At 41.5% G+C, this 27,772-nt stretch overlaps 3 protein-coding genes across 3 annotated transcripts; 1 reads left to right on the top strand and 2 right to left on the bottom strand.

The window, feature by feature from the left end:
* On the bottom strand, positions 1–3,029 carry tspan10 (tetraspanin 10; the record flags this gene model as incomplete). Its single annotated transcript, XM_084072119.1, has 3 exons — positions 1–480; positions 1,291–1,877; positions 2,937–3,029. 3 exons carry the CDS (start codon positions 3,027–3,029, stop codon positions 138–140), a joined length of 1,023 nt encoding a protein of 340 aa, XP_083928245.1. The 3' UTR covers positions 1–137.
* A 7,246-nt stretch (positions 3,030–10,275) lies between these two features.
* LOC311055957 (uncharacterized protein) lies at positions 10,276–14,597 on the top strand. Its single transcript, XM_084072259.1, has 5 exons — positions 10,276–10,385; positions 10,648–10,750; positions 11,005–11,131; positions 13,496–14,461; positions 14,524–14,597. The coding sequence occupies exons 2-4, from the start codon at positions 10,657–10,659 to the stop codon at positions 13,797–13,799; spliced, it is 525 nt and encodes a 174-aa protein (XP_083928385.1). The 5' UTR covers positions 10,276–10,385; positions 10,648–10,656; the 3' UTR covers positions 13,800–14,461; positions 14,524–14,597.
* Positions 14,598–14,756: 159 nt separating this feature from the next.
* On the bottom strand, positions 14,757–19,614 carry LOC311055956 (immunoglobulin lambda-1 light chain-like). Its single transcript, XM_084072258.1, has 4 exons — positions 19,523–19,614; positions 19,103–19,428; positions 16,373–16,406; positions 14,757–15,095 (listed from the first exon to the last, which is right to left on the bottom strand). The coding sequence occupies exons 1-4, from the start codon at positions 19,560–19,562 to the stop codon at positions 14,767–14,769; spliced, it is 729 nt and encodes a 242-aa protein (XP_083928384.1). The 5' UTR covers positions 19,563–19,614; the 3' UTR covers positions 14,757–14,766.
* Between the last annotated feature and the right edge of the window lie 8,158 nt (positions 19,615–27,772).

Genomic DNA, 27,772 nt, shown 5'->3' with positions numbered 1-27,772 from the left:
CCTATTTTGGGCATGTCATTACAGGTGAAACTCTTTCAAGATTTTCTGAAAATAGCAGATCCACAAACACCATTGTCCTGCAGCATGTAGATCGTCCGTTTTCCGGAAATGTTTGGAAACATTACACAAAATAGGACTTAAGTGGTTGATGTACTACTTCCGGCATTAGCATATCTGCTGTTAGCTTTGTGCCACTGGATGTTGTCCAGGAGACGTGTGGTGATGAAGAGAGTCAGAATTTGGACACTGACGATCACAAAGCTGACTGTCCCTATGAGCCCTGTGTGCTGTTCTATCCAGCGGGAGATTCCCCCCAGACAGCCACCCAAGAAGATCACGCTCTGAGCCGAAAACTCATCCAACATCTGGGCCCCTACGCCGCACTGGGAGTTCCACACCGTCCCGTTCTCCAGAGGGTCTACACAGCATGTGGCGGGGACGCCGCACGCCAACACCCCTGGCGCTGAGCAGTTGTAATATCTGTAGGAAGGAAAATGTTGAAGTGTTCAGGGATGGGCGGATCACAGCAGGGCCTTGGGGAATCGTTTTTGGTGTGCGTAATATGTCACATGAAGTCGATTTGTTTTGTATGTTTGAATGTCCTGTTCACACTCTAAATAAACTGACTTCATCATAGTGATATTCAAATTGTATATCATAGCGCCTGAACCGGCCGCCATTGATGTATGATACTGTACCACGTACAGTATCGTATAGCTGCCTACATAAAAGAGAACTTCACCCATGTTCAACCACATCTTCATATCCTCACTAATGCTCATTATTATAAGATGGCACAACTTACGTCTACTCACTCATTGGTACAGTAGGTTGTGGACAATTCAGAAACCTGCCTTGCAATGACACCATCGAAGGGGATTCCAAGCTAATAGTATACACAGCCTCTCTCTTCCTGGAAAGTAGGCATATGAAATAGAAGCCATTGTTCTTGCATTAATAAAAAATAAAAAATGTTTGAAATGACCAAACCTGACTACCGATGATGTCACTAGTAGGCAGGTGTCTGAACTGTCCACAGCCCTCCTCCGAGATACAGAGCGAATTGACATAAATGGTACCATCTTATAATGAGCATTAGTCAGAATCAATTAGGTTAAATGAAGATAGGTTGAAAATGGGTGAAATGGTCCTTTTAAATTTCTATTACGTCATTACAAGAATGTCAATGCCTCCAGGGTAGTGTTGCTACCAGCGCATGTGACAATAAATACCTTTGAACCTTGATTTCTCCATGACCTGGCTGTGAACTATCAGTCTCGTTGTACTCACATGTTGGTCTCCCAGTCACGGTAGTTGTCTGCTCCGCAGCACTGTAGGCCGGTCTGAATCTCATCCGTGATGAACCTCAGATCCAGGTCATCTTGATAGCGAGCCATGGCTGTTAGCATCCCCGACCGCAGGCCGACTACTATTTGGCCTTGGAAGCTGTATGCTATGATGGCGGCCAGCACCTGGGCTGTGATCAGCACCAAGACCACTGCGGAATAAAGCCTCAGTAAGCAGGAGTTCTCCCTCAGGGTGCCCACACAGCCAGACAGGCAGAGCAAGGACAGCAGAAAGCCTACAGTCACAAATAGTAGCATAGGGTCCGTACCTAGGCTACCGATCTTCTCCTGTGCAAAGGACTCTTTGTTGATGAGGCCCCACAGCCCCAAGACAAGAACACACAGGCCCATCACAGTGAAGAGCAGATTGGTCACGAACAAGAAGTATTTCCAGAAGCAGTCACCGAGGGAGCGGTAGAGGGGGATTCTGTTTGCTTTGGAGAGACTTTGGTTCTGTCCTGCTTGTTGGAGCTCTGTACTGTCATCTGCCCCCACAACGGAAAGCTCCTCAGAACCCCCTGTTGAATCGTCCTGCAGAAAGACATAGGAGTAAATACAACACCATTGTCCTGGAAAATTATTTCCCCCTTATCCCCGTGAAACAGCCATTAATCACACTTCTTTTTGACACAGAGAGATTTTTCTTTTGTGCTTTTCTTTACCCCTTTTTCTTCCCAAGTGACAATTATCAACTTCCCCTCCCCCAAACACGAGCCAATTATGTTCGTATAGACGCTCGACATAGCCGGATGCATCGCGGTGGATTCGAACCCCCAGCCTCTGTGGTGGTGGGTAGGCACTTTACCACTGCGCCCACCCGAGCGCCCGCTCAGAGAGAGGGGGTATGAAACCTTGGCCGATTTTGTAGTTTCCTGTAAAGTGTAAAGGTTAAAAACTACAGAAGGGTAAACACATGTCATGCTGACCTTATAGTACACTGTGATGTAAGCAACGCAGCTGCAGCTAATAAAATGAATAATGGGTTTGCTATATTTAGGTGTGCCAATGTGACAAGCGTTGACAGTAGTCAACAGTATGGTCAAGCTTGCACAGAACATTATGCACCCATTATTAATTTTATTAGCTGCAGCTGCGTTACAGCCTACAATGTGTTTACTCTGTAATTTTCAGAGCATGGGTCTTCAACAGGGGGTCCGGGACCCCTATGGGTCTCTCAGAGTTTCTTGTTTGTGTGACCAAATGTCTGAACCTGTGGTTCCTCTCGAACTGAGCGGGACTACTATTGCAACAACACATCATCAGTAGGGTAAAACTAAACCCGAACCCTAACCCTAACCGCACGCGGATGCCACATAGTCGGAGAAATGGGATGTCGGATTATCGTATGCCTCCCAAACTAACCTGTCTCACGACGGTGAGACAGGTTGTGTGATTTTTACATTAAATGTCTGAAAATACACATTAACATGAACTCTCTCTCTCTCTCTCTCAGCTACCGGGTCCTTGACCTGAAAAACTTTGAAGGCCCCTGTCTTAGAGGGGAAAAAACACAGCAAATCTACCTAGGGTTTCGTTCCCCTTTAAGAATGTACCTCACTGAACAACTTGAATCAAAAGGTTGCACCTTACCCTTGGTTGTAGAAGTGGTGTGTTCTCATTCTGCGTGGCATCCCTCTTTAACCAGGGCAAAGGAAATCTTCTCATGACCAAAAATCTCTTCATACTGTAAACCACTGGGTAAACCACCCTGTCCTCCTAGCTGGTGTGAGAGATACACTGTAGAATGGAGCGGAGAGGCGTCTCGTCTACTACAGACAGAGACCATGTGAGTGACCATTGTAAAACTATGCGGTGTGTAGCTTTGGCCTACGGGGCTTGCTGGGCTTTCAGTATCATGTGAGAGTCACAGTGAGGGGATTAGAAATGTATCAGAGCGTGCCTCAGTGAGGAGGCACACACACACACACACACACACACACACACACACACACACACACACACACACACACACACACACACACACACACACACACACACACACACACACACACACACACACACACACACACACACACACACACACACACACACACACACACACACACACACACACACACACACACACACACACACACACACACACACACACACACACACCAGAGGCCCTGGTTGCCGCAGGTTCGATTCCCGGCCAGGACAGCATATGTGTCGATGAAATGAAATTTGTCCCTGAGCAAGACTCTTAACCCCTAATTGCTCACAGGTTCTCATTGGAAACAAGACCGCAAGGACTTTCATGAACGACCTGTTAAAAGGAATTATCCTTAAAAGGTCAGATAAACCGTCATTCTCAGGTGACTATTTTCAAAGTTGTCTAATTATCAAATTAACATTTTACGTTGCGTCAGTGTCATTAGATTGCAGGCAATCTGTAACTACCTTGTATAGGCTACAGTATGCCTAGCATGTTCAGGGCTGGAGCAAGACAGGCCTGTAATTTAACAAGACTAACAGAGTTTAAAATCCATGCTGGCTACACCCAAATGGACCAAAGTAAGAATGTAAGGGGGGAAATGAAAAATGTAAGATTATTATTTGTGCCAATATATTATATATTGCAGTGGTTCTCAAAGGGGTATCGGGGAACCCCTAGGGGTCCTAAATGATTAATAGTTAGGAACCAAATGGACCCTTACAGGTCTATAACTCAGATAGTGTACAAATGGAACCAAATGGACCTTTATGGGGTAGCAATTTTGTAAACAACAGCAAAAACTTTACTGTGAATTCAACTAACGTACCATAATTATAAATCTACAAAGTGCCTTAGGCCTTTGGGCGATGCTAGAAGAATGACCATCGGCTCATCAAAATCAGTAGGGATTCTGCTGGGATTCATGTTCCTATTTGATTATGAGATATCTTAAAATATCTTTGACATTTTGGCCTGGGGGTGGCACCAGAGGAAAGGTCATGGGGTCACTCAAATGATTCTGGTTCATGAGCATAAATGTGCTCAGCAAGTTTCATAGCTATTCTCTGTTGTGTGCAAAGGGAAATCCTGGCCTACGGGTGGCGCTAGAGCAAAGGCCATGCGGTCACCTAAACCAGTAGGGCCAGGCTGCAGCCTTAGCGGAGACTGAAGGTGCACAGATTTATTCCATGGCAATGCAGCCAGTATATTTCAAGATATGTTGTTTGGGCCGAAAGTGTAGGACGGATTGACAGCAGGGCTAAAAAGATATGAAAGCATGGAAACATTGAAACAAATCTAGATATTAGGTATTTATTCAGTGCTGTAATGTGTTGGACCCTGCAAAGCCTCTACGGGATCGAATGCACCATTGCGTACCCTGAGTTAGGTTGGCTAGGGCAGTTAATCATTCCCACCTGTTCTTCTGTTTCCACTTTCAGAAATAATAAAACAGTCACTTGTTGAAAGGTGAACTCCATACCACCAGAAACTTCATCTGTGAAAGACAGTGAAAGGTTAGAGGATGATGACTGAGTCCTGTATCAGCAGGATTTCCTTGTCTTTTATGACGATGATGATAATCTTGATGATGATGCTGATTATGCTGCTGTTGAGGATGACGAATATAGTGCAAATCCTTTCATTTATCAGAAAAGTGCATGCCTGTAACATCATGTTTCTCTCCAACTGATACTTAACTTTTAGCTTTTCAATTTAGCCAGGACTGTAAGAGAAAAAGTCAACTTAATGGGTAAAATGAATTTGCATAATACAGTGATATGTTATATGTATCCATAGCGTTACATATATGATATGTAAAGCTATGGAATGCAAGTGCCTGTTGAATCCATGCCACACTAAAAAATACCAATTAAAATAGTTTGACAAATACTTTCACATATTTGAATGGCCCTAAACCTCATCTTGGGTATCTTCTCATGTCTGTGCACATCGCTGATGCAGCTCTTCTGAAAGCTTCTCATCCATCATGGTAGAGTTGGCATATCTAGGGCTTGTGTGACAGACAGTTTGGCTCTAACAGGCAATAGACAGTCCAGATGGATAAAGTGTATTATTATTATTAGCCTATATTAGATGCACCTGCTGTGTTTGGGCACCCTGGCATTTATGAACCCTTTACTTTGCGTTGAGATTCCAGAGATTGCACGATGAGTCTTCACTCTTCACAAAGTGCGTATACCACAAATGGAAAATACAGGCTATCACATCACTTTGGCATATTTTGTTCTCGATGGAAAACTAATTGTTTTAACACTCAATACTTTGAAAATGTGATCTCCAACTGAATGTGATCTCCAACAGAATTTGACGTCAGACAAATTAACAGGCCCTCAATGGAAAGCAGGAATATTCACCATCTGCCATAAAAGCAATTAGAATGTATATGGCCAAAAGGATCATATAAAAAACATCAATGTTTCATCAACCATCTCTACAGACATAGAAGAGAGATGCAACGTATATATACAACTATTACTACTCTTCTGTAGTGGTAGCAGTCTCTAGAAGATTGTCACTAAAATACATGAAATGTTCCTTTCCTTCATATGCAGTAACCTTCATATAACCAGTGTTGCTCTGGTTTCACTCCAGTGTACTGTATTATGATAGATATGAATATATGATGTGCTTGCTGCCAAAGTGGGAGATGTATGGACTTGTTAGTTGCTTTTTAATAAGGATGGGGAGAGAAAAAACAGCTCCATGAAGCAGCCATCTCCCTACTCCAGCAGCTTAGGTCATAAACAATTTTATTCTTTATCGGGTAACTCAGTGTGAGAAACTTCTCCAGGCTCGTTAATGGTTTAATATTACCGGCTCCTGCAAGTCTATTCGCTCTATTGGCTCAGCAGAGGAAGATATCGCCACACTCACAAGTGTGTGCGCACACACACACATGCAGGCATGCACAAACCACATATATAAAAATGCAAATGCACACATATTTTTTATATATATTCCACCCTTGTTTTGAGCATAGTTGAGCCGTATGGCTCATCGCCGACCTTGACCTTTGACCACCAAATTGCACCACTGTATCTGATACTGAGTTATAGATCTAATATATGAAGTTTCAGGGACTTGTGTTGTGCTTTGATGATGACAATGTATGGAGTAATTGTGAGCAGTAAATCGCAGTAAAAAAAATAGCAAAAATAATTTCTAAACCTATTAATGCAGATGTAGGCCTGCAGTACTACAGTTGCTCAATGTTTGATGTGAAGACTATCAAAAGAATGCGATCATACTCTGTGACGGGGATTTTCTTCATGACGTGGACAAAACCTTTTTTTTTTTTTGTCCTCTTAGTATTACTTAGTATGTCATACAGTGCATATACAGTACAGCACATATTCTATATTAACCAACCCTAGCATGCTTATTCTGGGCATGTCATAATAAGTGAACATTCAGCAAAAATATGTGAGCATTCGCCTTGTAGATGTTTGTGAGTAAGACATTTTTTAAAGGCCAAGTACCCTGAGGTGTCTTGGCCAACTATGTACGTATGAGTTTAAGTGGTTAAAGCGCACGCACGCACGCACGCACGCACGCACGCACGCACGCACACACACACACACACACACACACACACACACACACACACACACACACACACACACACACACACACACACACACACACACAAACACACACACACACACACACACACACACACACACACACACACAGGCAGGCAGCACTGGGAATCATTTCAGTCGAGTGAACCTGCTGGTAATGAATTAATCTGTCCTATCTCCTGATCTCCTGAGTGCCATTGGAGCAGGAAATAAATTTTCCTGTGTTCGGGGCGATGGAAAATCCTCCATCTCTCCACAATTCAAAGGTGTTCTCACATGTCTGTGTCTGTTGTTCTTTGGCTTCTGGTTAGGATTTCCACTATCTGCTTTCTCTCTTAGTTCACTATTCCCAAATCTGCTTTTCTTGTTCCAACATTAGAGTTCCATCAGTGTGTCTGAGCCATACAGGTAAATGTCTCCTCCAGACTGCTCCCATCACTGAGAAACATTCACACGGGAAGGTTCCTGGATGGCAGCATCTGTTTAGGAAGCAACTACCATGGTAGAGAAACCACTGATTCATATTTTAATGGCAGATGAGGTCAGTAACTAACCCATAACTGACCAGTGTTTGCTTGTCACCCAGTTCCCTCACAGTGATTACAGCCACATAATCCAGTGTGATAATCCCCTGTTTTGGCCAAAATCTTTGAAAACACTTTTTGCAGCAATGGCCCTCTTTCCATCACCCTGATATAGTCGTTAGCTGATATCTCGCTATATGTCATTAACAAGCAGCATGTGATCGAGGCTGGAAGAGACATTAAGGTGAAAAACAGAACGAGAGGGCTGGATATCTCACTCCCTGGCACTGACTTAAGGTCCTGTGCTGTCATTCTTTCCCCTGGCCCATGCAGGCTGGCCTGGGCTGTAGGGAGCTGGAAGGAATTATTGCTCCTAATCAAGCTGGATGGGACAGGAGGAGTCAAAGCACAGACCAAAACTGGGAATACAGTAGTGTGGAGATACAGATGGTGCTTATATAGCCTTTTGCATATAGAATTTCCATGCAAAAAATACTAATGTGATTCAACTTAGTATTACTCTAAATCATCTGCCAGTTCATTATGGTGTGACTCAATGCAGATTCTTTTATCAGTCTCCACAATGTATGTGAATGAAGGAATACCCATCAGAATTTGTTGCACTGCCGTATTGTAAAAAAAAAAGTGAATACACCCACAGTGCATTGCTATACACATTAAATTGCATGAATGGAGTAGTGATGTAACATTTACTCTGCGTCCTTTTCCCTCTGCCCCCAAGATATTTATGATGGATATCTGTTCGTTTTTCAGTCTTTCTGTTATCCTGTTTGCAAATCTTTGCTGCGCTGCTCCTACCCTTCTGTGGTCTGTCCAAGATATATAGTATGGACAATAAGTCTTACATTCATTCCATACAGTACAGCATAAAGAATGGAGCTGGAAACCATTATGACAGAAGATAGAAGCAAACAGAGTCCAGTCATGTTTCTGGCTTTCTGCTCTAGTGCAACAGAATTATGTCATGTCATACATGAAATAAACCCTTGCTATATATTGAGCCATGAGTCATGAACAGAGTTCCATGCACACTCGCTACATCCAGAAGAATTATGCTTTCTGAACTTGAAAGTGTCACTGGCTACGAGAAATGCAAGTATTACATTACAAATCTTTTTAACAAATGCTAAAAAAAACATTTGTGACAAATGAATTGCACCTGAAAAATGACAAGGCAAATGGTTTCTTGTGGATGCCGTTTAAAAAATAGTGCAACTAAATGGGTGATGCATCTTTTTTATTGTAGCGTTTTGATTCCAGTTACTGTTCCCCGTCCAAAACTGTTCAAATTAAAAATCGAAAGAATCTGTCTTAGGAATAAAACACATTCTAAAGAGAACGTTGCTTCAACTGCTTATAAATCATGTAATTGTTTCCCCACATACTATGATAAAGTGTTGTAGACTTACATGAAGCCAAACAGTTTTTCAAAACTGTACTGGCTGGTGTGTACTTCATTCAGCCTCCATAGAGCCAGTTTATTATTGTTGTTGTTACTCCTCATAGCAGACCACAGCATGTTTTTCAGTCAGGGCTGGGGGAGTTTAAAGCTTAAAGTCTCTCAGGAGCATGATTTCTTACCACATTATTGTTCTACAGACCCAGCTGGCTGCTCTTGTTCTGATCTGGTAATGGGTCAGAAAATGTACATCCGTTTTATTACTCAGTAATGATGGGCAGAATGGTCATGATTATAATTTAATGCAATAAAGGGTACTGTTTGTGTTTCGTTTTATGATATCTTGAAATATCACAGTGCTCATTTGCTCTTGGGATGTGTGACTAATTATTTCTCTACATTATTAGTCTCCATTTCCATATCCTTATAAGGCATATTTCATTGACCATTATTCCTAGGGCTCTATCCTTGGTCCCTTAATTCTCCCCTCTACACCAAATCTCTCTTCGCTCAAAAATAGCCGATCTACAAGTTAACTTCTACAAGTTCAGTGCTATGTTCACTGAATGTTCGTCCCAGAATAGGAATGCTAGGGTTCATGTGGTTAATGAAGCAGAGTTTATTGTGTAGATGTGGCTCTCCAGTCCAGTCAAAGTATTGGATGTGATGGTGCTGATCACCCCTGACACTTGAATGGACCGGGGTTGGCTGGCGCTGGTAAAGCACAGATGTTTAGCAGACGATTACAGTAGACAGCAGGAATGCCGTTCTGGAGCCCACATCTATGGTGCTACACTACATCAAACACCTCAGCTGGACTGGAGCCTTTCCTCTGCTGCATTGGCAAAGAATATGGCAGATTTGTACTTGGTTGTGCACCAAAGCAGATCTAAAAACTCATGAAGCGCCGTGCTGGGACGCATCGTGAGCTTGTAGATCGGCTATTTTCACACAACTAAGTAAATCACCTTTAATGGTGCCCTTCACCAGTCACCGCCCACAGCAGTCGCAGACATGTGGAGTATAGATAGGGAATTTTCTTTACCACTGTGGTAAAGACTCATTTGGTAATTTGTCATAGTATACAGTACATGCTTCAGTATATTTCCAGCATATTTCCATTGAGGAGGCGATAGCCCATATTCAAACGGCCGCCATTTTGCCGTTACGTCACGCTTGGAGGGTGGTATGAGCAAAATGGCAGGCCGAGTGAACGCGGTCAACTTATGCGCACACACATGTGCACACAGATGTCCATCCAGATGTGCACATTCTGTGCACATTCTGTGCACATCTGCCAATTTACTTGACATGCATTTGCGCGTGCATGCATGTGCGAATGCACGTGCGGTCGTGTGCTTACGTGCAGTTGACAGAAAGGAAGTGATCGCCGAAGTGGGCGGGAGCTGGAAGAGGGCGGGCTTTGGGAGCTTGGGGAGGTGGTTATAAGAATGCTGCCCAGGTCATGTTTTCTCTGAGTCTGACTGTTACGGGATCATTACACTGACGTTATTCTGCTGCTCTGACTGGGAATAGCCCCACGGCACCGCCTCACAGGTAGGTGGATTGAACAAGAACAGCATGGTAGCACTGGTTAACGTTTGATTGATTGATTGATTGACTGATCTTCTCATATCTGTGCATTTCCAATATCTATCTATCCACACACACACACACACACACACACACACACACACACACACACACACACACACACACACACACACACACACACACACACACACACACACACACACACACACACACACACACACTCTTATTTCTAATGTGCCGGTACCCATACATTTGTCATCCTTAGGTGAGGAAGATGATGATGAAAGGGGTTGCAGCCCTGCTATGTATTCTGTCAATTTGTGGAGCCCAGAAATGGAAACAGGAGACCTCAGCTTGGGATCACGAAGGTCAGGGTTGTGACTTGATGTTCACATTTTCAAAAATGTTCAAAGCTAAAAACAATTGACATTTTGAAATGAATCTGGAGAAGGTTTGTACGGTATGACACAGCATTATACAGACCAGAGTATGGGGCTGCATACGCATTGTCCTTTCGGGCCCTGACTGAATATACACAATACAATTCTTATGGGTCCATTTGGTTCCATTTGTACACTCTTCTGAGTTAAATTAATTTCATTGTGATATCCACCTCTGGCAGAACACGGCCATGCCAAGACTTGCTCCAACCTCACCCAGGTACTGGACAACTGGAAATATGCAATCATTACCCAAGTGAAAGACCTTCTTGTCAACAACCCTGCTTCTGTCCTGCCAGAGTATAGCAGGTAGGTGGCACTCTCCCCTGATTTGTACCGGTTATACAGACAGGGTTAATGGTCAATACTGGAGTTCAAGGTCAAGGTGAAATATAAGTGGGAAATTTGACTTGACTTTTGCCAGCCCAAGCTGCAACCGTAAAAGACAAACATCTCTATACGAAAAAACATTCAAAGATGTTAAGAAGTGGGGCAACCCGGCTCGCAACAGAGCAGCGTTGAGGGCTGAAGTTGAAAGAGAAGAGAAGAGAAGAGAAGAGAAGAGAAGAGAGAGAGAGAGAAAAATGTGTGAGGGGAAAATAACTGGCTCTCACAACACTACAAATATAAGATTAACATAACCTGCACTGCATTACACATGACCACTGACCAGTCATGTCCATTCATGTGACCGATGAGCTTTAGCGGTGCATACAAGACATGCAGGATGTTTGTGTGATGATGACTTCACTCTGGAAACAGATTCAGAGGGATGCTGATTTATTCCAGCCTAGTGCACTAGTGAGCAACAAAAGTTGTAACTCAGAGTCAATGACCTATTCCTTTAGAGACAAGGATTTAGTCCACAGAGCCAATAGCTCATGCTTAATTTATAGCTTTCTCGGTCGTACAATGGTGTCTGGTGCCAAAAATAGCAGATCTACAAGGAGAATAACAATGGTCGTAACTCTTGATAGAGCATGATGTTTGTTTAGAGAAAGTGCCAGTAGTAGGTCTGATAACTTGCATGCTCTGATATTTCTTGAATATATAGTTATTTCTGTATCTGCCTTTTAATTTGTTTTGTGCAGATTATGACATGCTGCTTCCGTTTCATATCTTGAGTTAGCTGTGGCAACTCACTTTTTTTAATGACAAACGTTTCGGTCCGTCTGGACCTTCCTCAATAGTGTCCTACAATACTGTTCACTATGTGCTCTTATATACAAACACTCCATCTGGTTCACAGGTGTGAGACAATCACACTCCCTAATGGGAGTGTCACTCAATGATTGTCTCTAGTGTGTGAGCTTGTCTCTTGAGTTAGGAAAGCTGTGACACCCTGTTTTGCAATGTTGGGGAAGTTAGTTTTTCAAATGTGACCTACAGTATTGCATATAACTTGTTACTTTCACGGTGATTGATTGAATACTTAATTAACAAATGTGTTAACAGTACAGGTAGTACAGTCAAAGGTTATGATTAAAGGATAACCTCCATGGTTTCCATGGTCACAGTCCATTGTACTCAATTCATCAGTAATGCACATACTGTAATACCACACAATACAATACAATACAATACAATACAATACAATACAATACAATACAATACAATACAATACAATACAATACATTACAATACAAATCGGTTAAAAAATCATGTTATCCTATTACTATAACTTGTACCAAGTAATACATTATTACTTTTGTGTTACAAAACATGCCATAAACTAAAGCACAAAGCACTATGTATAGGCTAATATTGAAAGGAGGAGGGTGGGATAGTAGAGAAGAATGCCACAATAGTCTTACTGGATTTAAAATGGTGTTGTAGCAGTCTAAATGTCAATCTCATGATGAACTATAACAAACAACTTAGAAGCTGCAGCGCCATCTATTGGTGCAGGGTGTTTATAGGTAGACATATTGCATGGTCATAGTGTGCATGAATTTGTTGGAAGTTTAAAAAACTACAAATAATACCAAAAGCAGTTTACATCATCTATTACTTCCAGCATCTAACTGTTGTTTTATAGAGGGTACCATTTCAGATGCACACTCCCTCTGGACATTAGATATACCAGTGTTCCACAGTGTCTTCTTTCTAAAGGCAGATGCAGAATAGGCCAGGGACGTGCACAGATAGACTCTAGGTGGTGCTACAGCACCTGCCCTTTGCCCTCTTGATCAGAAGTGCCCTTTTGAAGTGTGCCCAGTTTACAGCAGGGGTCTTCAACAGGGGGTCCGGGACCTCTAGGGGGTCCTCAGAGTTACTACAGGGGGTCCGTCAAATCTTTATGTGATATGATTTTTCTTTTTACCATAACCACTCGAAACCTAGCATCCCTTTTCTGAAGAGAACTTTAGCCAAAAATAGCAGATCTACAAGCCCACACTGTGGACTTGTAGATCGGCTATTTTTTGCAAAGAGGTATAGGTGTAAAGGGGAAAAAAGCAGACCAAGTAAACAAAAAAAAGTATAATTTACTTGAGCACCTGCCCCTCAAAATGTCTGTGCACGCCACTGGATGCATAATAGGCCTACACTTTTAGAGACGAAACTAAATCGGTTCGGGAAGGGTCCCCGACCCCATGTAATTTCAGCCCTAAAAGAGTGGAGTAAGCAACGGCCTTACGATGTTCTCACCTGTTTTTTTCTCTCTGTGTTCAGAATCCCGCCTCTGTCAGACGCACTGAGTGATCTCTACAGGCAGTTCAACTCTCTGAAGGATGAGCTTGGTACTCTCACCAACAAATTTGACAGAGTGGAAGCGTTTGTAGACGACCTCCAGGCCGGTAAATTCCCCCCACGTCCTGCGTTGGCCGCCCCTCAGCGACCCATGGAGAGGTTTCCCCCCCCGGTAGCCCTGAGATCACCACTACGGGCACAGAGGAGGGCTCCGGCCAGAGGCAATGGCCCAGGAGGACAGATGCTCACCAGGACAAGAGGGAGGAGAGTTCCACAGAGAACATGATAGGACTGTAACAATCTGTCATTGTCCTGAACAATAATAACCTGAATGTATACGTTTGCAAAATGAAGAGATTTTGACTTTGAATGTAAATAATGTGGAAATATAAATATAAAGTAATAATAATGTGATAGAAGTGAGACATTATTATTTTCTATAAACTAGAGTTTGAGCTCATATGAAGATAATTATTTGAGACATTTAGATGGTTTAAAATTATGACATTTTAAGACATTTGTATTCACTTTATTTGAAATGTTTATTTGTGCAAATCAAATCCAAACATGTTTAAATCGGGCTGCTTGTGCAAAGACACTTTTTACCACAGAGTGGCAGCATTTCTCAATGTATCTCTTGTGACATGAAAGACTATTCATGATTGTGAAATACATAATACCTTCATTACATTAGATTTACCCAATAAACAATGATAAAGATAAAACATACATTGTAAATATATATTTTTTAAAGTTGATGATAGCATTTTGCTATGTCTTGGAAAACTACACCTTGTAGTTTAGTTTTCCTAGACATAGCAAAATTTGAAATTGTAACTGTTGACTGGTACAGTAGTTGTATCATGTAGCCTAATGTGTTTATACAGTCATTATGAATAGGTTTGTGTGCAGCTTAAAGTAACCCAAATATAATAACTGCCAATAACTGTTCACCTGAAATTCTACACTGTCTCTGTTTCTAAAGTATCAAAGGACAATATAATATACAGTACTAAACACCTTTTGACTTGAAATGCTTTTTATTGAAATAATGGCCAAACAATACTGCTCATAGCAAAATAAAGAACATTTTACTTAAATCTAATGCACTATACGTAGAAGCTGAGAATCAAATGGTATCCAATTATTGTTCCTATTTATAAGAAATACTTCTACAAACATCTGTTTTGTTGAAACTTGTAATGCACAGAGAGAAAAGGGAAGCAAAAAAAGAGAGAGAATGTATCGTTATGCTATTCTTCAGTGTCACAGGTTGTCTTCTTGATCGTTTTTTCAGAAGCGTTGGAGCCCACAGACACCTTACATGTGTAGACTTGATCTTTGTCCCAGTCAGATGTCTCCATGTCCAGAGAACTGCTGATTTGGAAAGTGTTGTCTGGTTGCTGAACAGCAGTGCTGGTTGAGACTCCAGTGTTCACTGCGTTTCCATTTACTGTCCAGCTAACCTCTGAAAAGCCCATAGACATGTTGCTGGCCACACACACCAGAGTGGCTTTGTTGGACTGAAGCTCATCTTTGGATGGAGGATAGATGGTCACCACTGGAGGAGGGAGGGTAGAGTCTGACAAAGATGGAAAGAAAAAAGTATCACACAATATACAATCCAAGATCGATTCATATTTGCCTTTATATTAAAATTAAGATAACATTTATAATAAACTTGGAGTGGAGATGTGGAGAATTACAAAGTGTTAAAACAAAGTCCCACCTCAAACTATTTAGAAATAATCACAAATCATCAAAAACTATTTGCTTTGACAAAAAGTAAATGATTTTATTGATTATTCTGCAATGGTAATGATTATAGGGGAAAACATGAAAGAATGTAAAGTGCTAAATGCATGTAAAACATTTATTGAAGGATGCACAAAATATATATATAAGACGATAAAAAATGTCTATGGAGCACTGACTCAGCTCACGTAACCCATTTCAACTAATTGGTCTTCTTCAGGCAGTGTAATGCAACGACTATCAAGTGAAAATAAGACTTTTCAGCAGCAAAAAAAGTATAATTTCATCGTAAAACCAATGAGATATGATTAAGGATAAAAAATACACAGAGCCCTATTTTGCACGGCATCTTGTGCCTTGTAATCTGTCGCTGTTTTTCATTTTCTGTGGGGTCTGGCTACGCGAGACTATGTGCCTTGTGACTAAACTTAAACTACTAAAATAGTGAAAATAGCCGATCTACAAGCTCACAATGTGTCGCTGTAGATGGGCTATTTTCACTATTTCAAAATGTTTTTCAGAATAATACAAAATGCCTAATATGATTAGTCATAAGGCATAAGATGCCATACAAAATAGGGCTCATAGTGCTAAGTAACGTCTCGTTTTTAAGGTCAAAGCAAAACAAACTTTAAAATAGCATAATCTCATATATTGTCCTCCACATCTGTTTAAATACTATAAAAAGGTACAATTTCATGAAAAGAAAGAAAAAGAAAAGAATAACATTATTTGTATAAGCAGATTATATAAAATATGATTAAATATAATTAAAGAAAAAACGATGGTGATACCAAGTAACCAAATATTCTGCATTTGCATGTTAAAGTAACCAATACAAATATTTTTTATTGTTTTAAATAATATTGTTAACTGTCTTTATTGTTAACTGAGAAAATATTAAATTCCTAATTCAGATTTCATTCCAAGTTAAACCATTTTGATCAGTGTGTTTGTGTAGTACATAAACGTACAAAACACTAAACAATACTAAAATAGGACAAAATCTAAAACATCCAAAAGTTGTAAACATTATATGAAAAAATATTCTATTCCAAAAAGCTAAAAGAAGCCCATATTTTAAGTAGATAACAGGGTACTCACCAGTCACAAACAGCTTGGTTCCTTGTCCGAATACCACAGTGATTCAGTTTGTGTACACGGCCATACAAAAACCTCCTCACTCTCACTGCATAGAGGAACAGCACTGACGCTTCCTATTCACACTGATCTGATGACCCTGCAACACTGTGACATTTTAACATCATGTCTGTTTGTGGTCCACGTTTAAAATCCCACTTCATGTAGAATGTGTGTTGAATCCACAAGATTAAAATCCACTTGATTCATCCTGGATGTCAACATGATAATCACAATGATGTTGATGGTTATAATCAGTTTGATGTTGATTGGATGGAGTCCCAAGATCCATGAGAGTGAAAGCCTCAGTGAATTTGTTGTCATTGAGTGAATCACTGTGATAAACTTCATCAGGAGAATGATCTAATATCTGACAGTAATACACAGCAGAGTCTCCTGGCTCTTTCTGTTTCCTAACTTACTGATGTACAACATTTGACATGGATTTACAGTTGAAGCAAGTGGAGGAGACTCCTGCTCTACAGAGAGTTGTGGAACCTACTGAGGAACAGCAGCAGGAACATGTATCTACCAGCAGACATCATGTCCATCATATCTTCCATCGTTCCAGTCCATAATGACCTCTTGTACTGTAGGAAGTGTGTAGACAGCAGGCTTCTGGTTCAACACTGTCACTCCTTCAATATCTGTCAACATACACAGAAAATCACATGAGACTAAAGCTTTCTGGCAGACAAATACTACTTTACTGAATGAGACATGGATGGATGTTGCCATTAAACCATCAAATGAATAATATCTTACCCAGGAACACAATGTGAATTGAGTTTCATATTTAGGTTTGAGTTTTACAGAAGCAAAATGACAAGAGTGTAAACATTAAAATGACTTTAACTCGATCTGACTGTCAGAACCCCAAAAAGCAGAAGTGTTTAGTGAGGAGGTTTTTGTCATGGTGTAAATCACTGTGTACGTTCTCATTAGCAGACGTGTCCCATGTGCAACAGTAATAAACTGCTGAGTCTGACTTCTCTACATTATTAATAATCAAACGATAATCTTTATCAGATTGGCCGTTAGATGTGAAACGGTCAGAAGAGAAACCAGACCCATATTCATTAGGGGAGCTGTGACTGTGCCAAAGTCTTAAAACATACTGAGGGTGCTCCTCCTGGAATCTGTTTATACCAGGAAATATATTGCTTATCATTTCTGGAGATATCACAGACAAATTCTGCAGTCTGTCGTTCATTCACAGTCAGTACTGGTGGAGTCTGCGTAACTTGTTTGTGGCATCTGACATCTGTAAAAGTAAAATACATAAAAGGAAAATTTACATTTTTTAAACTTAAAAAAAAAAACATAATGGTTCCATCAGTGTTTCTTTTCCTACTATTACTCTTTCAGATTATATATTTTAAAACATTTCAAAATGAATGTAATATTTCCAATAGAATATACAGTATTTTCTAGTGTAACTCTTACATGTTAGAGCAGTGATGAGGATGCAGATGATTCCTAGCATGATGTCAGAATGTAAAGAGAATGACTTCACTTTCCAAGATAATGAGGCAAGTGTGAGAGTTTGAACTCATATGAACTTATATGAGCTCCAAGAAAGGGGTTGGTCGTTATCTCAGCCAATGAGTCACAGGTCAGTCTATAGGAATATAATTTATGTAATAAGAATATGTCATATCAATCTGGTACTCAGAGTAAAATGTTGTCTTGTACCTTTTTGCAAACCACTTATATATTGAATATTTATGTTTCTGGACAAAGAAAGAAGGAACATATTAAATGCATATTCATATTTCTAAATACTGTATGTATATCAGACTTGTCTGTGACTTCCAGAAACATACAATGGCAACATTTTCTTTGGTGACCTACTGTAGGTTAATCATGTCACTGCTAGATAAAACTAGTATTTTCTGAAATTCTTTGATTATACAGGAACTGTAAACTAATCAGCACGTTGTATTGTTTTCATTATGTTCAGGTAACAAAGTCATCATGTAGATGCTGGAAGATGAGAAGCACTAAGTAGAGATATCACAGTAACTTAAGTCACTGATCATTTTTATTTGCATTTATTTTTATTATTAAAATATGTTATGGTACTGATTGCCTAAGTTACTGTAAGTATAAGTTAATTAGAATTTAGTGGATGTTGAAAATTGAATGGAATAGATGCATACGTTGATCAAAAAGATCATAGAGGTCTGCTATAATTCAGATACAGTGGTCAGGAAAAGTCAACTGATGCTGTTTTAAACATGGTAGAGAACAGGCTCAACATTGTTTTTATGGAGACTTGGTGAGATAAAGTTATATCAGAGATGTTTACCATAAAAAATAAAATTTGCTTAACTGTAAATTACACTTAATGTATGGAATTAAATAACGCCTCTCATTGCCTGCCATGTACAAAGAATATACATGATCAACTCTAGACTGGTTCAAAAGACAAAAGAATTACTAATATAGCATACTGAATGAGATGGACATGGATGATGTTGTCATTGAACAATCTAATGTTTAATATTTTCTTCATTACAGAAGACAATTTGTTGAGCTCCAAGTTTATTTTTTAGATTAAAATTGTATATCTTCAATTGAACCTAAAGGGAAGTGACAAACTTTATAGTGACTCGATCTTGTTGTCAGAACCCCAAAAAGCAGAAGTGTTTAGTGAGGAGGTTTTTGTCATGGTGTAAATCACTGTGATACGTGCTGATTAACAGAGCTGTCCCATGTGTGACAGTAATAAACTGCTGAGTCTGACTCCTCCACATTGTTGATGATCAAACGATAATCAGATTTAGACTGATGATTAGATGTGAATTTAGGAGAGGAGAAACCAGAGCCATACGTTGGAGCACTATATGAATGATGGTTATGTAAAACAAACTGAGGAACTCCACCTGGAACCTGTTTATACCAGCGAGCTTGACTTTTAGTAACAGTCCCCAGGTTACAATTCATGGTGGCCGTCTCTCCTCTCCTCACTGTCACAACAGGAGGCTTCTGTGTCACCACAGTCACACCACTCACACCTGAGAAACAACAAGAGAGCATGAAGCCAAGAGAAATAGACAAGATGATGAATCCAACATGAAGTCATAGTATACAGTAAGTCAGTCTTCTTACATGCTAGAACAGTGATGAGAGTGCAGAGAGTTGGCAGCATGTTGTCACAGTGTGGTGTGAACGTCCCTTATTGTTCAGCTGAGAGATGAACAGTGTTGGAATGGAGAGGAGAGACTGTAGGAGTTTATAAGAACACTATAGGGAACGGAGGAGGAGTTTAAACATTTACACAGATATAGTCTTTGGTACATGACTTACTGTATGGAATTTCTTTACTCTGTTCATTTTCTAGGATATCGACAGTTTTACCTTAATATTCAGCTTAAAGTGTTTTAACATTGTTTTCATTTAATATGACCTCCATTGACGGATTTCAACAGGGGCAGTGTTTTCATCTTATTCTGTTTGTTTGTTTCTTAGCAAAATAACTTCAAAACAGATTAAACTTTAACAGATTAAAAGGATCAATAAACTACCACAAAGAGGTGATTGACTTTTGTGTCAAAAAGGTCAAAGGTCAAGGTCACAATCAACAACAAGGTCAAAACTACATAATCACGCATGTCTCGGTGGAAGTGGCATATCGTGACAATAGCATTGTGTTGACGGAGGTACGCACTGTGCTTAGGGCAATCTTTTGTTATTAGATTAAAATTATTTCATTTTTGTTAATGAAACATCAGCTGATGCACACACTTGAACACATCATCAGTGTTGTTACCTGGAGTTACTGGGTGTTTCGGGTCTTGCAACAGACACCCTCCTCCAGTCGACCCGACCGAGGCTGATCAGACCCAGGCCTGTGTCCAAGTGGCATGCTACTGCCCCTTGTCTCTTGGGGGTAGTTAGAGAGACAGTGCTAATTAGGGGTTAGGGTTAGACTAATCTCTCAAGAACAGATTCAGCGCAGTTTTTCCATTTTCTTTGACGATGGGTTCACACATTGCATGTGTGAATGGCATGCGTGAATACAAATACAGTGACTAAAATGAATGATGATCTTCATGTGTTGCAGTTGCATGAAACAGCACATAATGATGTGTCATCACAGCCAGTCTTCTACGTCTATCTGCAGATGTGTCTCCATCCAGGCTCAGTTCCTCCTAGTACTGAGAACAGAGAGTTAACCTCTCAATTTACATGGACTTAAATAAGGAGAGGAACAGTGCCGATTCGCTCTGGAGAGGAAGCCAGACAGGTGCATCCTGGGTGGGAAGAGAGGGGTGTGGGTAAAGTCATGTGTACACTTCATAGTTGTTTTATCTGGTTGGTCTGGTCACAGATATTTCCAAGTCATTCCAGACATCTGTGCAAGTAACATTTTCACAGTCACCCTGCGTTTTAACAGCGGGCAACTCCGGCCGATGCCGGGCGATATCGCCCAAAAAGATAAAGAAAATCCATCTTTCATCGCCCCCCCCGCCCACTTCGCCCGATCGCCGGCTCTCATAGACTTTCATTATATTTTTGGGCGACGTCGCCCGGAGTTGCCCGCTGTTAAAACGCAGGGTCACACTTGTCCAATGTTGCCCTCTGGTGTGCATTTGCACACCAAGTGCAGGCTATGAAGTATCAACAGTGTAAGAGCCAATTTAGGAACTGTATTTAATTCACATATTTTCTACTGCTGTATTGTCATCTGTGTTGGGTTTAAGGCATGTTTAGATAGCTATCCATGTTTAGGTTCCATGTCTACTTTAATATGGTAAAGTGCGCCCCCTACAGTTGAGTTAAATACTATGCTGAGCGCAGCTGTGACTGCTTAAGTTGACGAAGGAATTAATGAGAGAAAAAGTTTGTAAGACGCTAGTTTTGACCGTACTTTCGGGTGCTTTTTGTGGATGTTATAACCTGTTTGGACAAGACAAGACAAACTGTACAAGGACTTTATATTTTTTGTTTTTTGTTTATATGCATCTTTGTAACTGAGCTGGACTTCAGTAAAGCTCCACTAACCTCATCCCTGTCTCGTGGAGTCTGTGAGTACTGTGGTCCAGTTTTTACTATGGATGTGCAATTACAGAGAAACCCACCTGATTTACGTGTCTAAAAAGCCTACACCAAGCTAGTGTAAGTGGCAGTTGGAATTGTGTTTTTTTTTTTGGAAAATGATGCCACTATAAACAGTATCACCTTTGAATGTTTCTTCTTTTTTTCTCTCTTGTCATGCTGATATAATATCTATACAAATCTAATGAATTTGCACTTCATTCAGGTGGAAGCGAAAAGATATTAGGAATAAAATATCAGTCTGTCTAGAGAATTAGACAAGAAATGTGTAGCTCAAGACAAATAAATTACATTTTCACAACAATCACAATTATGACTTAATTAAGTGGGTGCCAGGTTTTTTTTAAAACAGTACACTGAGTGCCAGGATTTTTAACCATTTTTTAGGAGCCGAGATACAGGCTTTTGAAGTCATAAGTTAACCAGAAAGTGGATTGGAGTCAAAATCTTCGGGAAATGATATCTCCTGGTGCTTAGAAGGTAAAAAAAAAAAAATTGAAAAAAGTTTTTTTTTTCAAAAAAAAAATGTTTTTCAATTTTTTTTTTGTTTTCAAAAAACGTATATATACGGTTTTGGCACTCCGTGGTTGTAATGCAAAAAACGTATATATACGGTTTTGGCACCCAATGTGTTAAAACAACTTTTTCATTACCAATACCCTCTTGCTCTGTTACTCTTTTTTTAAAAACATTAATTGACAGGGTGATGACAGGGTGTACAGATACAAATTATACACCTCCTGGTCTCCTGGCTCTTTCTGTTTCATAACTTACTGTAAGTTACTAATCTACATTTGACATGGATTTACAGCTGAATCAAGTGGAGGAGAATCCTGCTCCAGAAAGAGTTGAGGAACCTACTGAGGATCAGCAGCAGGAACATGTTTCTACCAGCAGACATCATGTCCATCATATCGTCCATAGTTCCAGTCCATGATGACCTCTTATCCTGTAGGAAGTGTAGACAGCAGGCTTCTGGTTCAACACTGTCACTACTTCAACATCTATTAACATACACAGAAAAACACATGAGACTAAAGGTTTCTGGCAGACAAATACTACTATACTGAATGAGATGGACATGGATGGATGTTGCCATTGAACCATCAAATTAATAATATCTTACCCAGGGTTACATAACATTACATGTTAGAGCAGTGATGAGGGTACAGATGATTCCCAGTGTGAATAACACTTCAAGTCTTTAATGATTTTTGTCTCCGCCAGGCCAAAAGGCATGGCGAGAGTATGTTTTGCCCCCTGTCTTTCCATCCGTCCATCCGTCCGTCTGTGTGTGTGAGAGTGAGTGAGTGGGTGGGAGAGAGTCTTTGTGTGTGTGTGTGTGTGTGTGTGTCATTCTGTCTGTGGAGCTAATCTACGGTATTGTTGGCTTGATCGCAGCGAAACTGAGCACACACACTCCCTGGATGCCACAGCAGAACCTCTGCCCCCCCCCCTTTCACATTGACCTTTTATAGCGCCACCAGGAGGCCGATTTGTGCATTTTTTGAACAAAATGCCTCAAATCATGAATGCAGTGTCCGATTGCCGTGCAAGGCCTAAGAAGAAATGGCACCCTTTTCACATTGGCCTATTACAGCGCCACCAGGAGGCCACAATAACCTACCTGACCTGGCGGAGACCTGTGCTCCGAGGAACACTTTTTCTAGTTTAAATATGTTATGGTGCTGATTGCCTAAGTAAAGTACAAGTTCATTCTAATTTAGTGGATGTTGAAAATTGAATGGAATAGAGGCATACTTTGATGAAAGAGATAATAGAAGTCTGCCAGAATTCAGATACAGGGGTCAGGAAAAGTCAACTAATAAGAGATGATGCTGTTTCAAGCATTGTAGAGAACAGGTGGATTGTTCATCCACATCCACAATGTAGTATGAAGACTTAGTAAGAGAAACATATATCAGAAATGTTTTTACCAGAAAAAAATGATTTGCTTAACTGAAAATTACAGTACTAAATGTATGGAATTTAATGCCTCTCATTGCCTGGTTATAGAATTATACATCAGCTCTAGATTGGTTTAAAAGATAAAAGGATATATACTACTATACTAAATGATGGATATGGATGGATGTTGTCATTGAACAATCTAATATTTAATATTATATTTATTACAAAACACAATGTGTTGAGTTCCATGTTTATTTCTTTTGATTAAAATTGTATATCTTTAATTGAACCTAAAGGGAAGTGACAGGGTGTACAGTGACTCAGAGCAGAACCCCAAAAAGCATGAGTGTTTGGTGAGGAGGTTTTTGTCATGGTGTAAATCACTGTGATACATTAACAGAGCTGTGATCACATGAGCAGAGTCACACAGCCAAATTTAATGCAATATCATTGCAATAAATGTTAAGTGGTTTATCATTGCAATAAATGGTAAATGGTTAGTCCTGAGCTGAAGTGTCTAAATGAAATTCTCTCCACGTTCAACCTCTCTTCATTCTCATTTGCTACAAGCTAACTCACACACACTCTCATACCCACAGTGCATCTCAGGCGGTTCATTTAAGCAGTCTCTGTTCACTGTTCAATCTACGACGCTTCGCTGTCTCAGCTGGTTGTAGCCTATGTCGTGGTAAGCGTAGTGTAAGTAATCAGACGGTTTAGAGCATGTGGTTACTTTATTACAGGTCTGTCTCTCCATGTTATTTGCGAGTAGAATGAGCAGCAGTGCATCCACATCCGGTGTCATCCATCCTGTTAGCTCTGTCACAATAAAAGCCTAACAGCTAACACCACATCTCTTCTTCTTATAAAACTGAACAGACTGTCACATAGTTAGTATTAACTCAAAATAGAACATAGCACTCGTAGAACATAGCAATGCGTCTCATGAAAAACAACAACATTATTCAACATTCATCCTTACATCGTTTTTTTTTTTTTTTTTTTTTTTTTCACATTCATTTGTCTCCCCCCCCAGTTCACAAGTCCAGTCTGTGAGGTTTTACCACCACTCTGCCATACCTAGTGGTAGGGCCGTGTGTGTGTGTACGGACAGGTGTGTGCCCCTTGGGAGTCTGTGTTGTTGACTCAGGGCGTTCTGGAGAACCCAGTGCAGGCTCCCCTGGTTGGGGTGGTGTGCTGAGTGTTGCAGTGCGAGGTGTGTGTGGTACAGTCTCTGGAAAAGGGACAAGATGGTGTCTGTTCCGCCTGATGGTGCCTGAAGGCCCGTCCACTATGTAGGAACGTGGAGCAGAGTGCGGCGAAACCACTGTGCCTTGAGACTTTGTATCTGTAATCCACACTGGCTGACCTGGTGTGAGCTGGCTTAGATCTCTCACACGGTGTCTTTTGTTGAAATTTGCAGTGTCCTTCACCCTCCTCTCCCTTTCTTTAGCTGCCACAACAGTGCTGTCTGGAAGCTCTGGGGTGAGTAGAGAGGAATGCTGGGGCACTGGAGTGCGCAGTCTCCTGCCCATGAGGAGCTGGGCAGGACTGTAGCCATTAGCAAGTGGTGTAGCTCTATAGGCCAACAGAGCCAGATACGGATCCTTCGCTTTCTTTAGCAGCTGTTTCACAGTCTGAACGTGACGTTCTGCCTCACCGTTACTCTGAGCGAACCTAGGGCTACTAGTGACATGTTTGAACCCGTAGGCTTCTGCAAAGTCCTTGAACTGTTGACTAGAGTACTGGGGGCCATTATCACTAAAAAAATTCTCTGGGACCCCATGTCTAGAGAATATTGATTTGAGATGCACAACAACATCCTGAGATCGTGTGGGAGTTAGTTTGGCAATCTCTACATACCTAGAGTAATAGTCCACTACTAGTAGGTAGTTATCGTGGTTGAGTGTGAATAAATCAGAACCTACTTTTTGCCATGGTCTCTCTGGGAGCTCACTGGACATTAATGGCTCCACAGGATTGCCACGCTCTTTGATGCATGTTTTGCAATTTCTTACCAGCTCGTTTAGTTGGCCGCTCAAGCCAGGCCACCATACCGTCTCTCTGGCCCGCTCCCTGCACCTGGTCATCCCCTGATGTCCCTCGTGTAGTGCATCGAGGACAGAGTTGCGCATCGCTGTGGGAATGACTAGTCTGGAGCCCATGAGCAGGAGTCCATTGTGTACAGTAAGAACAGCTCTATCAGGCCAGTAAGCTTTAACTGGACCTGTGAGCTGGCTGCGGTCAGGCCATCCTCTCTGACAGTATGACATGACCTCTGAGCAAACACTGTCTTCCTGCAGTCGCTCTCTCAGTCGTGCCATGTAAGTAGAGCTGGCGGGCATGCTATTGATGATTTCATCCACATAGATGTTTGTGTCTTCCATTAAGTTGTTGTCTGTCAGTTTTGAACTTGAGTTTTGACTGACAGGTGAGCGTGAGAGAGTGTCGGCTGTAAACAGGGCTTTGCCAGGTGTGTGCGAGATTGTGTAACTGTACCTCATGAGTCTAAGTCGAAACCGCTGGATCCTGGGAGGAAGATCAGTTAGTGCCTGGTGACCTAGCAGGCTGACAAGTGGCTTGTGGTCAGTTTCCATGGCAAAATGTCTCCCAATTAGGAAGTCTCTAAAACGCTCGCACCCCCATGTCAATCCTAGCGCCTCCTTCTCCACTTGGGCGTACCTCTGTTCTGTCTCTGTCATAGAGCGTGATGCGTACGCGACTGGTTTCCACTGCTCTCCCTCCTTTTGTAGGAGGACCGCCCCCAGTCCGTAGGAAGAGGCATCCGCAGACAGTTTCAGCTCTTTGTTGGGGTCGTAAAGTGTCAGCACTGGAGGTGATGTGAGATCATTTTTTAATTCGTCAAACGCTTTCTGTTGTGCACAGCCCCAGACCCACTGATACTTCTTTGAGAGAAGGTCTCTCAGCGGCTTGTCCTTTTCAGCTAGACCTGGAATGTATTTTCCCAGCTGGTTTAACATTCCCAAGAAACTGCGAACCTCTCCTGTGTTGGACGGCTCTCTCATGGACATTACAGCCTTTACCTTGTCTGGATCTGGCTGCACACCGTCAGCTGACAGAATATGACCTAGGAACTTGACTTCACGTCTGCTTAGCTCACACTTCTCCATGTTTAGTGTGACCCCGGCTTCTTGGAGCTTGTTGAGGACAGTGTGCAGTCTGACGTCGTGCTGCTGTTGATCTTTCCCCCAGATGAGGACGTCATCCATGTGACATACAACTCCCTGCAGCCCGTCGATAATCATTGACATGCGCCGCTGAAAATGTTCTGGGGCTGACGCTATGCCGAAGGGCAGTCTGTTAAAGTAAAAGCGCCCAAAGGGAGTTATGAACGTTGTGTACAGTGACGACTCGGGGGATAATGGAATCTGCCAAAATCCTCTGTTGGCATCTAACTTGCTGAAGATCTGGGCTCCTGCCAGAGATCCAATTGTCTGCTCAACTGAAGGCAATATGTATTTCTCTCTGCGAACTGCTTCGTTGAGGCGGGTGAGGTCGACGCAGATGCGCACTGAGCCAGTCTTTGTAGGCACCGGAACCATGCCCGAACACCAGTCGGTCGGCTCTTCAACTCTGGAGATGACTCCAATGTCCTCCATTTTCTTAAGCTCCTCTTTCACTTTGTCGAGTAGAGGGATGGGGACCCGTCTAGGTGTGGCCAGGGAATAGGGAATAGCGTCTGGCCTGAGTTTAATAGTGTATGGCTGCTGCATCAACCCTAAACCCTGACACAACTTTGGGTAGGACTCTTCCATCTCTGACTTGTCTATGCTGTCTGCTCTGTAGACTAGTTTAAGCTTTACACTTGCTGGTCTGCTTAACAAGGCTACGTTTAAGTCATTGACAACGTAAACATCCTCCTGTATCACCTGCTCTCCTTTGCATAGTGACTCTCTGTACCTGCCTAGAACAGATAGAAGCATGCGACCCGGGCCAAATAGTGGTCTGTCAGGCTTGGCTAACTGTGTGTTGCTCTCAGCAATGGTATAGTAGGTCTGGGCTGGAATAACTGAGACATCAGCTCCTGTGTCTATCTTAAACCTGACCTTATGGTCCCTTATAGTCAAATCAGCATACCATGGGTCTAAACCTGCATCTACTGAGCCTAGGAACAAGGGAGTGTCATCATCATCATCATAGCAACTTTCTGTTTCTACAGCATGCACTGCTTTGGTAGATCTACATACTTTACTGTAATGACCTCTCTTTCCACATGCATGACATGTTACCTCTCTGGCTGGGCACTGTGCATTTGCATGACCAGGGGACTTTCCACATCTGTAGCATGACTGGCGATCAGATGATGGCTGTGGTTTTGTTGATGGGTGCATTGGTTGATGAGGGGACTTTGGGGTGAATGGTTTTTGT

The sequence above is a fragment of the Gymnoscopelus microlampas genome (assembly GCF_963454915.1).
Source record: "Gymnoscopelus microlampas genome assembly, chromosome: 11".
Taxonomy (NCBI): domain Eukaryota; kingdom Metazoa; phylum Chordata; class Actinopteri; order Myctophiformes; family Myctophidae; genus Gymnoscopelus; species Gymnoscopelus microlampas.
The sequence above is the reverse complement of the archived record's forward strand: the minus strand, read 5'-3'. Positions and strand labels throughout refer to the sequence as shown.

Bases quoted from the DNA above. Each gene is read 5' to 3' on its own strand.
- LOC311055957 (XM_084072259.1), top strand. From the start codon at position 10,657: ATGATGATGAAAGGGGTTGCAGCCCTGCTATGTATTCTGTCAATTTGT. The intron at 10,751-11,004 runs GTCAGGGTTGTG...CACCTCTGGCAG, and splicing joins CTCAGCTTGGGATCACGAAG to AACACGGCCATGCCAAGACT. The intron at 11,132-13,495 runs GTAGGTGGCACT...CTCTGTGTTCAG, and splicing joins GTCCTGCCAGAGTATAGCAG to AATCCCGCCTCTGTCAGACG.
- LOC311055956 (XM_084072258.1), bottom strand. From the start codon at position 19,562: ATGCTGCCAACTCTCTGCACTCTCATCACTGTTCTAGCAT. The intron at 16,407-19,102 runs GTATCACAGTGA...TGAATCACTGTG, and splicing joins ACAGCTCTGTTAATCAGCAC to GTATTCGGACAAGGAACCAA. The intron at 15,096-16,372 runs GTGAGTACCCTG...CATCTTTGTCAG, and splicing joins AACCAAGCTGTTTGTGACTG to ACTCTACCCTCCCTCCTCCA.